The sequence below is a fragment of the Schistocerca serialis genome, chromosome 3 (genome assembly GCF_023864345.2).
Source record: "Schistocerca serialis cubense isolate TAMUIC-IGC-003099 chromosome 3, iqSchSeri2.2, whole genome shotgun sequence".
In the NCBI taxonomy this organism is placed as follows: domain Eukaryota; kingdom Metazoa; phylum Arthropoda; class Insecta; order Orthoptera; family Acrididae; genus Schistocerca; species Schistocerca serialis.
Window position 1 is genome coordinate 876,536,881 of NC_064640.1, and position 15,203 is coordinate 876,552,083.

At 38.8% G+C, this 15,203-nt stretch overlaps 1 protein-coding gene across 4 annotated transcripts in view; it reads left to right on the plus strand.

The window, feature by feature from the left end:
* LOC126471067 (regulator of nonsense transcripts 2-like) overlaps positions 1 to 15,203 on the plus strand; it is a 235,293-nt gene that overhangs the window by 96,745 nt on the left and 123,345 nt on the right. For all 4 annotated transcript variants that reach the window (XM_050099136.1, XM_050099135.1, XM_050099138.1 and 1 more), the window contains 3 exons: positions 1,689 to 1,834; positions 5,102 to 5,285; positions 10,688 to 10,860. In XM_050099136.1, coding sequence (XP_049955093.1) covers positions 1,689 to 1,834; positions 5,102 to 5,285; positions 10,688 to 10,860 — 503 coding nt within the window. The remainder of the gene's footprint in view (positions 1 to 1,688; positions 1,835 to 5,101; positions 5,286 to 10,687; positions 10,861 to 15,203) is intronic.

Consider the following 15,203-nt stretch of genomic DNA (forward strand, 5'->3'; position numbering starts at 1 on the left):
TGCGTCCCACTTCCCTCTGTCGGTATCTCGAGTCACTGGAATGCACCCCGTGTATTTCCTCCCCCCCTGGATAGTGCCTAGACCACGGATTAGGACCGACTTGTTCCAGGGTCTTAAGGTCTCTGTCGCCCTTGCAGAGTTCCAGGGTGCCACCTTCTTCTACACTGATAGTTCTGAGATGATAGATAAGGTGGGATATGTTTTCATGTCTCCTACTGGTGTAGAACATCTTTTATTGCTGGTATCACATAGTGTGTTCACAACAGAGCTCCTAGCCTTTTACAGAGCCTTCCATTTTGTTTCTCAGGCCTCTCTCAACAGTGTTGTAATTTGTACAGACTCAAAGAACAGCCTGCAGGCTATCGACCAATGCTACTCTCGTCACCCTTTGGTCTCTGCTATCCGTGACCTTCTCTCTGGACTTGGCTGTGCTGCCTGCTCAATTATCTTTCTCTGGGTTCCAAGTCATTGGCATCCCAGGGAATGAACTGGCTGACCATTTGGCTAGTGATGCAGATACTTACCCCATTCCTTTTCATGATTCCAGCTGCAGATGTGTGGTTCTACATCAAATCTCTCTTTTTCCCAAAAGTGGAATGACATTTGGAACACTACTGCTCACAGTAATAAACTCTGCACAGTCAAGAAGTCTACTGCAGTTTGGCACTCTTCCTTCTGTTCCTCTCAGAAGTAGTTCACCAATGAGTAGTTGCATACCGTCTATGCATTGGTCATACCAGCCCCACTCATTGTTTCCTCTTGTGTAGCGAACCACCCCCACAATGTGGTTGTGGAGCCAGACTGACAGTACCGCATATATTGGTGGACTGTCCCCCTCTGTTGGCCCTTTGTCCTAAGTGTTGTCTTCCAGATTTCTTAAATTTAATATTGGCAGATGATTCATGGATAGTTTAACTGGTCCCCAGTTACTTCTGTGAAAGTGGTTTTTATTTTCAGATATAAGGTTTTCCTTTGCTCCTTGATCAGGGGCCAGGTGGTTGTGGTTGGGGCCTCTCTTCATGTTTTCTCGTTCTGGGACCCAGGACCACTCTTCTTTGCAAAGACCGCTCTTTTATCCCTCTGTTTTCCCAGTTTTTAGATTTGGGCTACCCTTTTATACCGTCTACTGTGTGTATTTTAACTTCCTCATTTTATAGTTTGACTCCTGTCCACTTTTTGCAGCCTCTCTCTTCTGTGTGTAACTTTGGAATCACGGGACTGATATATTCACCGTTTAGCTCCATGCCCCCTTCAGTCAATCAATCAATGCAGGTTTCTTAATAATAATGACCTTTAGAAATTCTGTCACCTTTTTTCAAATCTTCATTCCCAGGAAGAAATCTCTGATCCCAAACTGAAGATTTTGACTCTTTCGTATACTATCAACAGTGCTCAAATCACTCCAATTTTACATGAATACAATATTTGTTGTAATTGACAATGTTGTTTCATTGTTATCTTAAAGTTGAAACTGTTCTCATTACCTATTTCATCCCTTTGTTTGTGTTGGTTGTTGTAGAAAAATTATGGCTTTTAATTTGTGTGTGTGTGTGTGTGTGTGTGTGTGTGTGTGTGTGTGTGTACTCACATATATTTCCTGAGGGGAGCATTGCAGCTGTTATTGTTGTGTATTAATACATTGCATTGTTTTGTGCAAAAAAAAATGACAATTTCCCTTTTTCTTGTAGGACTGGTCCCACGAAGACTTCGCATACTTTCAGAACGACATGGAATTGCAATTCCACAATATAATCTGCTGTCAAAAGAGAAACAACGCAATGTAAAATTGTTGTTGAAGGATTACTACAGTTCTCTTTGCAAGCATAGATTGAAGGTGGGTATCAGTTTAATATGAGCCAGATACTTGTTTATATTATTGATTTAGCTGCTCGGTACAGTTTTGCGATTTAAACTGAAGTGTTTTCTTGATCTTATGTAATTATTATTTGTACGAGTCCTACTAATTGTTTCCCAAGGATGCCGTGATAATTCCATGCCAGCTGGTCTTGTGCCAGTTCTAATGAGGGTCTGATATTCCTCATTGGTGATAATATTCCATGTTTCTGACAATGTCCTGCTTGTGTTGAAATCCATTGTTTGCAGTGATTCTCCCAGTATGATAGCTGACTGCCTGGATTTTAATCAGCTCATTATAAATGAAGGTACATCACAGTGTATTGGGAGATGAGAAATTTTAATTAATTTTTCATGTTCCTTGAGAAGGGCACTGTCTTCAAAGATATGGTGGCACTGTGTGTGGCTTAGAGGAGATAACCAGTAAAGAGGGGTAGGTCTGATGCAACTTGTTACTGTCCTCATTGCTCCATGTATCTGAACATCGATTTTTCTCACATGTGTACTATTAATCCACACTAGAGCACAGTATTCAGCAGCAGAATATGCAAGTGCTAAGGAAGAATATTGTAGTGCTGTAGCTCTAGCACTCTGTGAGGTACCATTCATCTTCTGTAAGGTTGTTGCTGTTCAATCTCAGCTTTGCTGCAGTTTTCGCTCTGTGTTTCTTTTACAACAAGATTCTATCAGCAACTACTCTTACAAGGGGAGGCCGCCAATTGTGAAATTCAGATTCGATTCATACCGCGCGTAGTAAAAGCTTATGGCCAGAGGTGTAATGTGGCAAAGCACCAAGATGCACTTCTTAGCCGTTGTCAACAAAATGGACAGTTAAAAGAAACTGCTGCGGTGAAATACTCTCTACGATTAATAATTTTCTACAGTGTCGTGGAGGCGGATCGCTCTCCAATTGTACCGCCTCCATTTTTCCGTTTGTTTAACAGGGTGTACCAAAGCTCTCACGTCCGCATCGATTTTCGACGATGTTATAAGTTGTTCTAGGGACTGCATCTACCTTCTTTCAAAGTTAGCAGGCAACTACGCTGTTATGCGGCGGCTCGTTTCGGCCCATTCATCTGTCCTTCAAGTGTAACGAGCGAGTAACGGAGTTTATATTTCATACCTGCCACAGCAAATTTGTGTTCGTGGGTCTATATTCTAATTCGAACGTTTGACTTACGCTATACATATTCGTTTCGGAATATCGTTTCCATGTCTTCCGTTAACTATACGTGGTTAACATTATGAGGACAATAACATTTATGAAATACAACTTTGTTTGCGGAAAACATAATGATGTTCGAAGTCGCCCGTTTTTCCACGACAAACGACTTTCAACAACTTATTATATGCATAATTGTTGCAACAGATTGCCGGGACGCTGTAGAAAACATATTAATCGTAGAGAGTATTTCACCGCAGCGGTTTCTTTTAACTGTCGATTTTCTCGACAACGGCTGAGAAGTGCATCTTGGTGCTTTGCCACATTACACCTCTGGCCATGAGCTTTTATTATGCGCAGTATGAATCGAATCTGAATTTCACAATTGGCGGCCTCCCCTTGTTAGATGTTTTGGGAAGTGCTGGTGGTGGAGGCTTTTACCATTAAAGACGACACGCAACTTTGCATTGGCTGTTATACACTGAAGCACCATAGAAACTGGTATAGGCACGAGTATTCAAATACAGAGAGATGTAAACAGGCAGAATATGGCACTGCGATCGGCAATGCATAAAATATAAGACAAGTGTCTGGCACAGTTCTTAGATCAGCTACTGCTGCTACAGTGGCAAGTTATCAAGATTTAAGTGAGTTTGAATGTGGTGTTACACTATGCGATCAAAAGTATCTGGATACCTCGCTGAAAATGACTTAAAAGTCCGTGGTGCCCTCCATCGGTAATGCTGGAATTCAACATGGTGTTGGCCCACCCTTAGCTTTGATGACAGTTTCTACTCTCGCAGGCATGCGTTCAGTGAGGTGCTGGAAGGTTTCTTGGGGAATGGCAGCCCATTCTTCATGGAGTACTGCACTGAGGAGAGGTATCAATATTGGTTGGTGAGGCCTGACATGAAGTCAGCATTCCAAAACATCCCAAAGGTGTTCTATAGGATTCAGGTCAGGACTCTGTGCAGGCCAGTCCATTACAGGGACGTTACTGTCATGTAACCACTCCACCACAGGCCATGCATTATGAACAGATGCTCGATCGTGTTGAAAGATGCTATCGCCATCCCCGAATTGATCTTCAACAGTGCCCCACATGATATTAGGGAGGTGTACCAGTTTCTTTGGCTCTTCAGTGTATTTTTAAGATGAAAACAGCTAACTTCAGTCTTTGTTGGAAGTAGTGTTAATCTCCACTTTTTGACGTATTCATGCATTGCACTTAGATCTGCGAGGAGTATCTCTTCACTAGCTTCAAGACTTCTCTGTTGAGTTGCCAAAGTCGGATTGTCCATGTAAATGAACTTCCTTGACTCTTGTTTCAGGGAGATCAGATGTATATAAGTTGAACAAACTGGTGCCAAAACTGAACTCTGTCTGCTTAATCGATTGCTATGGACCAGTTGGAAGTAGCTTTAAGATAACATCTTGTTTATGAGCCTAATTACGGTTTAGCATTGTATATTTCATGATGATGGACACTGGATTCCAGGTATCAGTGTTCCATTTTTACCTAACTGAATTTCAGTTTCATAAATCTTAAAGGTGTAACCCAAGGACTCAGTACGAATAGATGTAAATGACTGACTTTTTTAAATATCAAAATTGCATTATTGAATAATTTTGACTCTGCTGCCATGATCTTTTAAAATATACTGATTTCTTGAAAGTATGTAATTGTCATAATAAAATTATCCTGTGTAGCAGCATGTAGTACGTTATTTATCCATGGAGCCTTCTATTATACACCATGTTGTTCCTCTGTCTTTCTTTCCCTGAGAGGAGCTAGTCACTGTGTGGTATAACGAGTACATTACCAAACTTGGTGAAAGGAGTTTCAAATAACTACATAATCTATTTGGAAATTGTGAATACTCAATGATTGATCAGTCTATTACAAAATTTAAAACCGTACTTTGAGCTATGTTAATGTAAGCCCACGTATTCTTTTCACACAATTGTTCACTTTGTTTGGTGATATTTTTGGAGGATTCATTTAGCAATGTTCTAATCACAAATTTCTGAATGTTGGGAGTGAAGTTCTCTCTTTTGAAGCTTTTTCTTTCTGTTTCACTATAGGAACATCTGGAGCTTCAGAATTTTGTGAGACAGAACAGAAAAATATTGCAGACTAAGGGAGAGTTAAGCAGTGAACGTAAAGAAAAATTAGAAGCTTTACAGGCATCCTTTGAACGTATTGATGTTGGAACACAACAGTTTGCAGAAGCCTTGGATGAAGACATTCCAGCACTTCCTGAGGACGGTTGGTTCCTGTTCTTAACTGTTCAAACTCTTACACTCATAAATGTTAAAACTAAAACCTCATGATGGAATTACTGGAACAAAATTAAATTTAACATGTGGTATGAGACCGTGCAGGACATGTGAATAAGAAATATGCTATGAATGCACCTGCCTGGTCTCGGCAGAACATTTGGAGGAGTTGTATTAGATGTATTGGATTGGTGCGTAATTTTATAGCATTTTTCATTAAGTTTAATAAACACATCAGATAATCATAACAGATTTTAATCATGAATAATAGTGTCTCCTTCACCATTTACAACAGACTGCCAGTGCTGGGGTAACTTTTTGATTCTGTGACTGTAGAAATCATATGGTTTTGTGTTAAACAACTCATTGAGCCATGCTCAGAGCGTATTTTCATCTGGAAAGGAAGTTCCTTGAAGGTTGTTTGATAGAGAGTGGAAAAGGTGAAAATCTGAGGGCGCAAGATCAGGTGAATGAGATGGGTACAGAATGACCTCCAGACCCAGTTCCTGTATTTTTATTTATTTATTTATTTATTTTTTATTTTATTTATTTATTTATTTATTTATTTATTTTTTTGCCAGTGTAGCACAACGCAGTTGGACATTATTGTGGAGTAACTCGCTTCTTGCTGTCTTCCTGGTTGTTGTTCTTGGACTGCATCTGCAAGGTGGCTCAGTTGTTGACAATAAATGTCAGCACGTGATGGTAACACCTCGGGGAAGCAACTTGTAGTACAAAGCAATTCATAGTACACCACATCATCACTGTTCCACAAGATGCTTAACATTATCTTTTGTGGGTGCATGCAAGTCTCTGTATGAGGAGTTGCTGCATTTTTTGGGCTCCTCCATTCCTTTCTTTTTGTTACATTAGCATAAAGACACCATTTATCATCACCAATAACAATATAGGATAGAAAAGGTCAGTGTTGTTGATGAGCCAGTTGACGAGCAAGCAGAGATGCACATATGGCCACCTGCTGATTTTTGTGATTTTGGCTTAAAGCATGCGGTACCCAAACACCAAATTTTTGAACCTTCCCAATTGCATGCAAATGTTGCACAATGATGGAATTGTCGCATTTGACAGTTCTCATGTACACTGATGTGGATCATTGTTGATTAATGCATTCAAATGATCTTCTTCAAACCCTGAAGGCCTTTCTGAACGTGGAGAGTCACTAATGCCTCCTTAAAACAAGAAAACCATTTTCTTGCCATGCTCTGTCCAATGGCATTATCTCTACACTCGGAAAAAATGTTTCTGACTGCCTCCACTGCTGTCACCCCTCTGTTGAAATCAAACAGAAGGATATGTTGAAAATGTCCCAATTTCTCCACTTGGCACTCCATTTTCTAACATTCACAGGTCTACTCACCATCTCCAAATGTCAGAATGACAATATGCAATCAAAATAGCAACAGTGAACTACAAGTAAAAAATAACAATCAATAAATGCACCAATAGCAACAGGAATATCAACATGCAAAACAAAAATGCTACAAATTTATGCACCAACCTAGTAGAAATAGTAGCCTTTTCAGTAGTTGCAGGGGGAACAGTCCAGATGACTGACTAATCTGGCTTTGTAACATTAACCATTGTAGCCTTAGTGTGCTGTTACTGAACAACTGAAAGCAAGGGGAAGCTACAGCTATTATTTAACCTGAGGTCATGCAGCTCTACTGTGTGCTTAAATAATAATGATGTACTCTTGGGTGTAATATTCTGTAATAAAAATATTCCCCCATTTGAATCTGTGTGCAGGGTCTACTCAGGCAGATATCATCATCAGGAAAAACAAAATTGGCAATGTATGGGTCAGAGCATGGAATGTTAGATCCTTTAATCGGATGGGATGGTTCGAAAATTTTGGAAGTGAGATGGATAGGCTCGAGGTAGATAAGTGGGGATGAGCGAAGTTTGATGGCACCATGAACAAAACTTCTGGTGACGTGAATACAGGATTGTAAGTACGAAATCAGATAGGAGTAATGGAGAAGTAGATCTAATAATGAATAAAAAACATTGGAATGCTGGTAAATTACAACAAACAGCCTATTGAACATATTATCACAGCCAAGATAGACGCGAAGCCAACAGCCACCACTGTAGTATATGGCAACTAGCTCTGCAGATGAAGATATTGAAAAAAGTGTATGATGAGATAAAAGAAATTATTCAGAAGTTAAGGGAAATGAAAATTACTTTTGATGGCGGACTGGAATTCAATAGTAGATAAAGGAAGAGAAGGAAAAAAAAGGAGGTGAATATGGACAGGGGGAAGGGAATGAACGAGGAAAGATCATAATTTAATCATAGCAAGCATTTGGATTATGAATCATGAAAGAAGGTTGTATGTGTAGAAGAGACATGGAGACAACAGAAGGTGCCATTTTGATTATATGAGGGTAAGATGAATTTTGGAACCAGATTTTAAAGTGCAAGACATTTCCAAAGGCAGATGTGGCCGTAATTCATCGGCTATGAACAGTAGATCATAACTGAAGAAATTGCAAATAGGTAGGAAATTAAGATGATGAGACCTGGATAAGTTGATGGAACCAGTGGTTGTTGAGAGCTTCAGAGGAAACATTAGGCAGTGATTGATTAGATCAGGGGAAAGAAATGCAGTAGAAGGCAAATAGGTAGCTTTGAGAGATAAAATAGTGAAGACCCGACAGCCGAGGATCAGGTAGGTAAAAAGACAAGGCCTAATAGAAATCCTTTGAGTATCACAGGAGATACTGGATTTAACTATGAAAGGACAAAATATAAAAATGAAGCAGGCAAGGGAGAATACAAATGCCAAAAATAAAAAACAGAAAATAAAATAAAAATACAGTAATGAGATTGACAGGAAGTGCAAAATGGCTAAGCAGGAATGGCTAGAGGGCAAATTTAAGGAAGCATATATAGAAGCATATATATGATTAGATAGACACTGCCTATAGCAAAATTAAAAAGGGAAATGTACTTCAAGAGAATATTATAGAAATAGAAGAGGACATAGATCAAGATGAGATGGGGAATGTGATACTGCAAGAACAACTTGACAGTGCACTGAAAGACAAGTCCTCTAGAGTAGGTGACATTTTGTCAGAACTACAGATATCCCTGAGAGAGTAAAAAACAATTCCATCTGGTACATACGGTGTATGAGACATGTGAAATACCCTCAGACTTCAAGAAGAATGTAATAATTCCAATTCCAAAGAAGGCATGTGCTGACAGGTGTGAATATTACCAAACTCTCAGTTTAATAAGTGATGGTTGCAAAACACTAACACGAATTATTTACAGAATAGTGGAAAAACTCTTAGAAGCTGACCTCAGGGAAGATCAGATTGGATTCTGGAGAAATGCAGAAACTCGCAAAGCAGTACTGAACTCTATAACGTATCTTAGAAGATACGTTAAGTAAAGGCGAACCTATGTTAGCACCTTTTGTAGATAGGTTTTAACGATGTTAACGCAAATACACTCTGTGAAATTCAAAGGTAGCAGGGGTAACATACAGGAAGCAAAAGGTTGTATTCAACTTGTGCAGAAACCAGATGGCAGTTATATGAGTCAAGGGGCATAAAAGGGGAACAGTGGTTGAGAAGAGAGAAAGACAGGGTTGTAGCCTATCCACAATGTTATTCAATGTATACAATGAGCAAACAGTAAAGGCACCAAAGAAAAATTTGGAGAAGGAATTAAAGTCAATGGAAAAGAAAAACTTTTAAAGTTTGCTGATAACATTGTTATTCTGTCAGAGACAGCAACACTCTTGGAAGAGCAGTAGAATGGAATGGATAGTGTGTTGAAAGGATGATTCAAAACGAGCACCAGTAAAAGCAAATTGTAGGATGTCGAATGTAGTTGAATTAAAATGGGCAGTGCTGATGGAGTTAGATTTGGAAATGGGACACTGAAAGTGGTAAATTAGTACTGATTGGACTTAAGAGAACAAACTAAAGATGTGTTGTCTTAAACTTTTTTGACAAACTTGTTTGTAACAAAGAAGCTATATGGAACATTAAATTTGCCAGAACATGCAGACTGACAGCAGAAGCGTGTAGAGTCTCAGAAAGAACAGTATGACATGTCTGTGTCATTGTACTTTCTTCTTCAGAAGAAGAAGAAGATGTGAGTACTGTCTTCCATTCACCATGAAAGGCTTATAAATGGGAAAGTGGAGCTACTCAAATGGACAATTTTAATAAAGAAGTGATCCACAAGATAGTATTAGAATATCAAAATAGAGGAGAGTACCCTATGGCCACAAAAGTTCGTGCCCAACTACAACACACAATAGAGTATGAGGAGTCAGAAAGAACCATTCCTCATCTTCTGAAAGACATCACTTTTAAGTTCAGAAAATGTAATGAAGTACCAAATTTCTTATGAAGCAAAGGGATATTGCTGCCTTGGGAGCTACATTTTGGTGGGCTGTGCATGTATTACATACAGAGGAAAATAGGCCTGTGGTATATGTGGACAAAACTTGGGTTTTGAAACACACAAACAAATATTTTTTGCATGGCTCTGAGGGTAATGGTGGCCTGAAAGTATCTACTTGTACTTTGGTACAGAATACATATAAGTGTTTCAGGTGTTTGTTGCTGTGGTGGAAGGTCTGCAACTGTTGCAAATATAATCTGTTTGGGAAGTAGGCTAATATTCTTGATCCTATTAATATGAACCATTGGAACAAGAATCTTGGTGACACCGTGTGAGCTCTCAAACATGCAGCTCGTGAAGTCATTTTAAATAAATCCCATTCATTAGTTTGACAAGACAGTAATAATGTCTCAGATATTGTAATATTAGGTTTTATCATTTTCATAATGATTGACAAGAATGTTCTTTTGGAAAGTACTCCATCATATTCTACACTAAAAATAGAGAAGTCTAAGTTTTAGAATTTACACCAAAATTTGAAATGAGCACAAATTGGAAATGCTGTAAGTAGATGAGCTGACCTAGTGAATTCAACCTGGATGTAGTAAGATAGTGTTACTTAGTGGGCAATTGTATCTCGCGTACCTGCCACAAATTTCATGATGTGCGAGTGAGAAGCCTATTACATAAGTAGCACTTAGTCTGTCAGAGAGATGTGTGAGGAAACCAAATCATTCTTGTAATTTCTGGGAAAGAATTTTTTCACTAACTTTCCTGGGGTTAATTTCCCCTTGACCAAGGGGATTTACTCCGCAGTTTGGTCCTACCGAACTAGACATGTAAATAAATAAATAAAAGTTAAGTAGTCGGAAGTTACAGCCTGTATTCCGCTGGGTTATACTTAATGCGAATAGCGAGTTGTTTACAGTAGATGTATGGCTATGATTGTAGTACTGTGCAGTTGATAAAGTTTCATTGGCAACTTCAAATATCTTTTTGCAGAATCTTTGAAACATGATATTATGGCAATGAATGGAAGCAGCGAAAATGAAGAAGGAGCTGTTCCCCCTGATCTATGGGAAGATGAGGAAACTAAGCGTTTTTATGAAAATTTTCCTGATCTTAAGGAATTCATACCGAGCCTTCAAGTGCGGGCTGTGGAACCAGAACCAGTGGTAAATATTCATACTTTATGTATTATTAACCATATTGTTAATAATTACAATGTACAAATGTACTGTCCCTCACTGACTGTAGACCTTGCCAAGCTGGGATGGCTTGTATGCCTCAACAATACAAATACCAGCACCAAAGGGATCTCTGTCAAGAGGCCAGACTAACCTGTGATCTCTGAAATGGGGTAGCAGCCTTTTCTGTAGTTGCAGGACCAACAGTCCAGATGATTGATCTAGCCATGTAACAGTAGCCAGCATGACCTTGTTGTGTATTGTGAACAACTGAAAGAGAGGGGAGACAAGAGACATTATTTTTTTCACCGTGGGTATTATGATTTACGATGATGATGATGATGATTGCATCATCTTTGGTAAAATATTCCAGAAGTAAAATAGTTCCCCATTCAGACCCATGGGCAGGGCTACTCAGGAGGTTGTCATCATGAAGAAAAACAAAACTGGCTTTGTAGTGATTGGAGTGTGGAATTTTTGATTCCTTACTTGAGATTGAAGTTTGATATAGAGGACATTAGTGAAGTGCAATGGCTGGAAGAAGAGGGCTTCTGGATAAGTCAGTACAGGATTATGAAACAAAATGAAATGTGGGTTGGGGGGGGGGGGGGGTCTGGTAAATGCAGGAGTAGGCCTAGTAATGAATAAGAAAATACTAATGTAGATGAGCTGCTTAAACAGCTTACTAAACACATTGTCGATGCCAAATGGACATGAAGCCACCACCCACCCCAGTACTACAACTTAATATGTTAATCAGCTCCACAGAAGACGAAAAGATTGAAAGAACGTATGATGAGATAAAGGAAACTGTTCATATTTTTAAGGAGGATGAAAATTTGATTGTAATGGGTGACCACAAATTGGTAGAAGGAGAGATGGAATAATAGTAGGAGAACGTGGATTGGGGAAAGGATTGAAAGAGTAAGCTGCCTGATAGAATTTTGCACAAAGCATTATTTAATTATTACCAACATTTGGCTTAAAAATCACAAAACAAGGTTGTCTGCTTGGAAGAGACCTGGGGATACTGGAAGGTTTCAAATTGATTATATAATGGTAAAACAGAAATTTTGGAACCAGATTTTATACTATAAGAAATTTCCAGGAGCAGCTGTAGAATCTGACCGCAATTTAGTATTTATGAATGGCAGGTGTAAACTGAAGAAATTGCAAAAAATGTAAGAAATTAAGGAGACAGGACCTGGGTAAATTGAAGGAACTGGAGTTTGTAGAGAATTTCAGAGGGAGCATTAGGCATCATTGGACAAATGCAGGAGAAAGGAACATAATAGAATATCAATGAATAGCCTTGAGACATCAAATAGCAAAGGCAGCAAAGGATCAGATTGGTAGAGACAATGCCTCATGGAAATCTCTGGATAACAGAGGTGCCATTGAATTTAATTGACAAAAGAAGGAAATATAGAAATGAAACAAATAAAGTGAGTGAAAGAAGCAGGAATGGCTAAATGACGAGAGGTGAATGAATCCTGAAGTAGAAAGTTCCAAAATATTTAATGAGACTTGGAATGTATCTCGAAAAGACAGGCTAAACACCATTGGAGAGGGGGGTGGGGGAGTGTTCATTGCAGTTTACAAATATATTGTGTTTATTGATATCAAAATTGAGGCTGCCTGTGACGTTGTCTAGACACAAGTAACCGGCCCATGTGGTCTCAAGTTAATCATTGGTTATTTTTACCAGCTGCCCGATTTCACTGTAATAGTTGTAGAACCAGTCAAAGAAATTGTACTCTCAGTAGTGCCAAAGTACTCCGATACTGCAATATTAGTTCTATAGGCTGAGATGTCTGTGGATTCATTGCAGGTTTTTCGGAGGATACACGGTCATGCATAGTAGTTCTTAATGCATTTTCTGGAAACTATCTATAGCAGCTAGTGTGAAAACCCACTCACAATGGAAATATTTTAGACACTATAGCTACAAACAGATCTGACCTTATCAACAGTGTCAGGCAAGGATCAATGATGATATCATCATACTGACAATGGTTACTAAAGTTAATAAATCTATCCTGAAGGTGAGGAGAGTTTTTATGGCAGGAATAGCAAATCAGCAATTGTTAGCATCATACGTACTGTATTTAACTCGAATCTAAGCTGCACTCGAATCTAAGCCGCACCTGAAAAATGAGACTCGAAATCAAGGAAAAAAAAATTTCCCGAATCTAAGCCTCACTTGAAATCTGAGACTCGAAATTCAAGGGGAGAGAAAAGTTTTAGGCCGCAGTTCCAAATTGAAACAAAGTTGGTCCATTGTAATATGAGACACAATTTAGGTCGAATGAATGATGATACAGCTACAGTAGTTTGGTTCGAGTCGTAAGCTTAGCAGTTAAGCTTTACCAGGTAGCCATTGCTATGCGTCAGGCGCTCCGTCCGTATTTATACGGGTACCCTTCCTTTTTCACGTGCTTCATCCGGTTTGAATTGATTGATTATTTTTCTTTGTTCCGATAAGTGCCGTTCTCTTTGTTATAGGTGTTTACATCACTCTTAGCTGAAAATGCATTACTGTACTGTGTCATGCATTGTTTGTCGCATTCTAATAATGAGTGTTTACGGCCTGTCGCCGCTCGTGGCATGGCTTGCTTTTGTGCATCCTACCGCCGCTTACAATTAATAAAAAAGAGAGGAATTGTATCAAGCGAAACAATGGCAAGAGACTGCTATTTGTTGTTACTTACACTGCTGCTTTCTTTGATAATGATCAACAAGAACCAAATAATAGACTGCGTATGATAGAAGATGTTCTGAACGAGAGTTTAGCGAAAATGTTTCTCCATTTGAAAATCTTTGCAGACGCCTCTTTAGTACATTACATTCTGCACAGAAATTAGAGTCATCTTAGATTTAAAAATCTAGTCAATTGCCTTGCTTCATTTCTGACTGTATCACTATTAGGCATAATTATAATACGAATATAAACATGACATGATATGTATATACTTCCATGTTTGCTGTTATCACACTCTAGTTTCGTAGTTTATTAGGCAGACAGGATTTAAATGAGATTGCAGCAAATACGAAAGAATACATGGCAAAATGTTTATATTCGTATTATACTTATGGTGAAGAGAATACTGCATGTGATTCACAGTTCATAAAAGTTCCTATTAGCAACAATCTCTTCTTACAGGTAGGAAAAAATTCAGAACATAGAGTTGGTCATATTGACAAACATCCCAAACAGTCTTGCTAGTCGAATTTTCGTAGTACATTGAAATGCTGCGACATTCGAAGATGAACAATACGGAATTTGTATTTACTTTGTTAGGTAATGTATGGAAATGCAGTGGTCGAAACTCGAAGCGGAGAAAAAAAAGCTCATCTTCCACCCTTTTTTTTTTTTTTTATACTGATGCAGAGGTTTTGGCAGCAGTATTTATCTTTGTGCCTGCAAAGCATGCCTGTGTAGCACTACATATATTTGACGGCAGAAGTTAGTTGTGGCGGCACCTACCAACATTTTTCAGAACTTCTGCTTATTTTGCACTCGATTCTAAGCCACAGGCGGTTTGTTTGGATTACATAAACCGGAAAAAAAGTGCGGCTTAGATTCGAGTAAATACGGTAGACACTTGAATGGACATCATTTAGTTCCAGTAAGGTGCTGGTAGATGGATTATGGCCAAAGTTTAAGCTGGTTGTAAATCATGCTCTGGAGAATTATGTGCCAAGTAAGTGAATTAAGGATGGGAAAGATGGATCATGGTTTAATAACAAAATTCTGAAACTGCTGAGGAAGCTGAGATTGTCACACCTTCGTTTCAAAATAGACTGTTGAAATTTGCTTGGGCAAAAGTTGGTAGAAATTTGTGCTTCTATAAAACGATCAATGTGCAAAGCTTATAACTACTTCAGTCATCATACTTTAATGAAAGATCATGCCGAGAATTGAAGAAAATTGTCCTCTACATAAAAGGCTTTCTATCCAGTCACTTGTCATCCAGTCTGGTGTGGCAACATCTACATGTATATCTATACCCTGCAAATCTCCATGTGGTACATGCAGAGGGAAGGAAAGATGCAGTTTTAAATTTTGCATTAAAGAAATCATTCATGCAGGAGAATCATTCAACCATACCATTGTTTGACCATTGCACAGGCTCTTGTGTGGAGGACATAGTAATAGGCATTCCTAGAGTAAAGAAGCAACGGAAAGAGTTGGAAACAAATAAAGGGAACATGTCTCTTTTTCATGAATCATTCTTCAGAAAATTTAGAGAACCAGCATTTGCGGCTGACAGCAGAAAGATTCTACTGCTGCCAAAGTATGTTTCACGTAAGAACTGCAAAGACAAGTG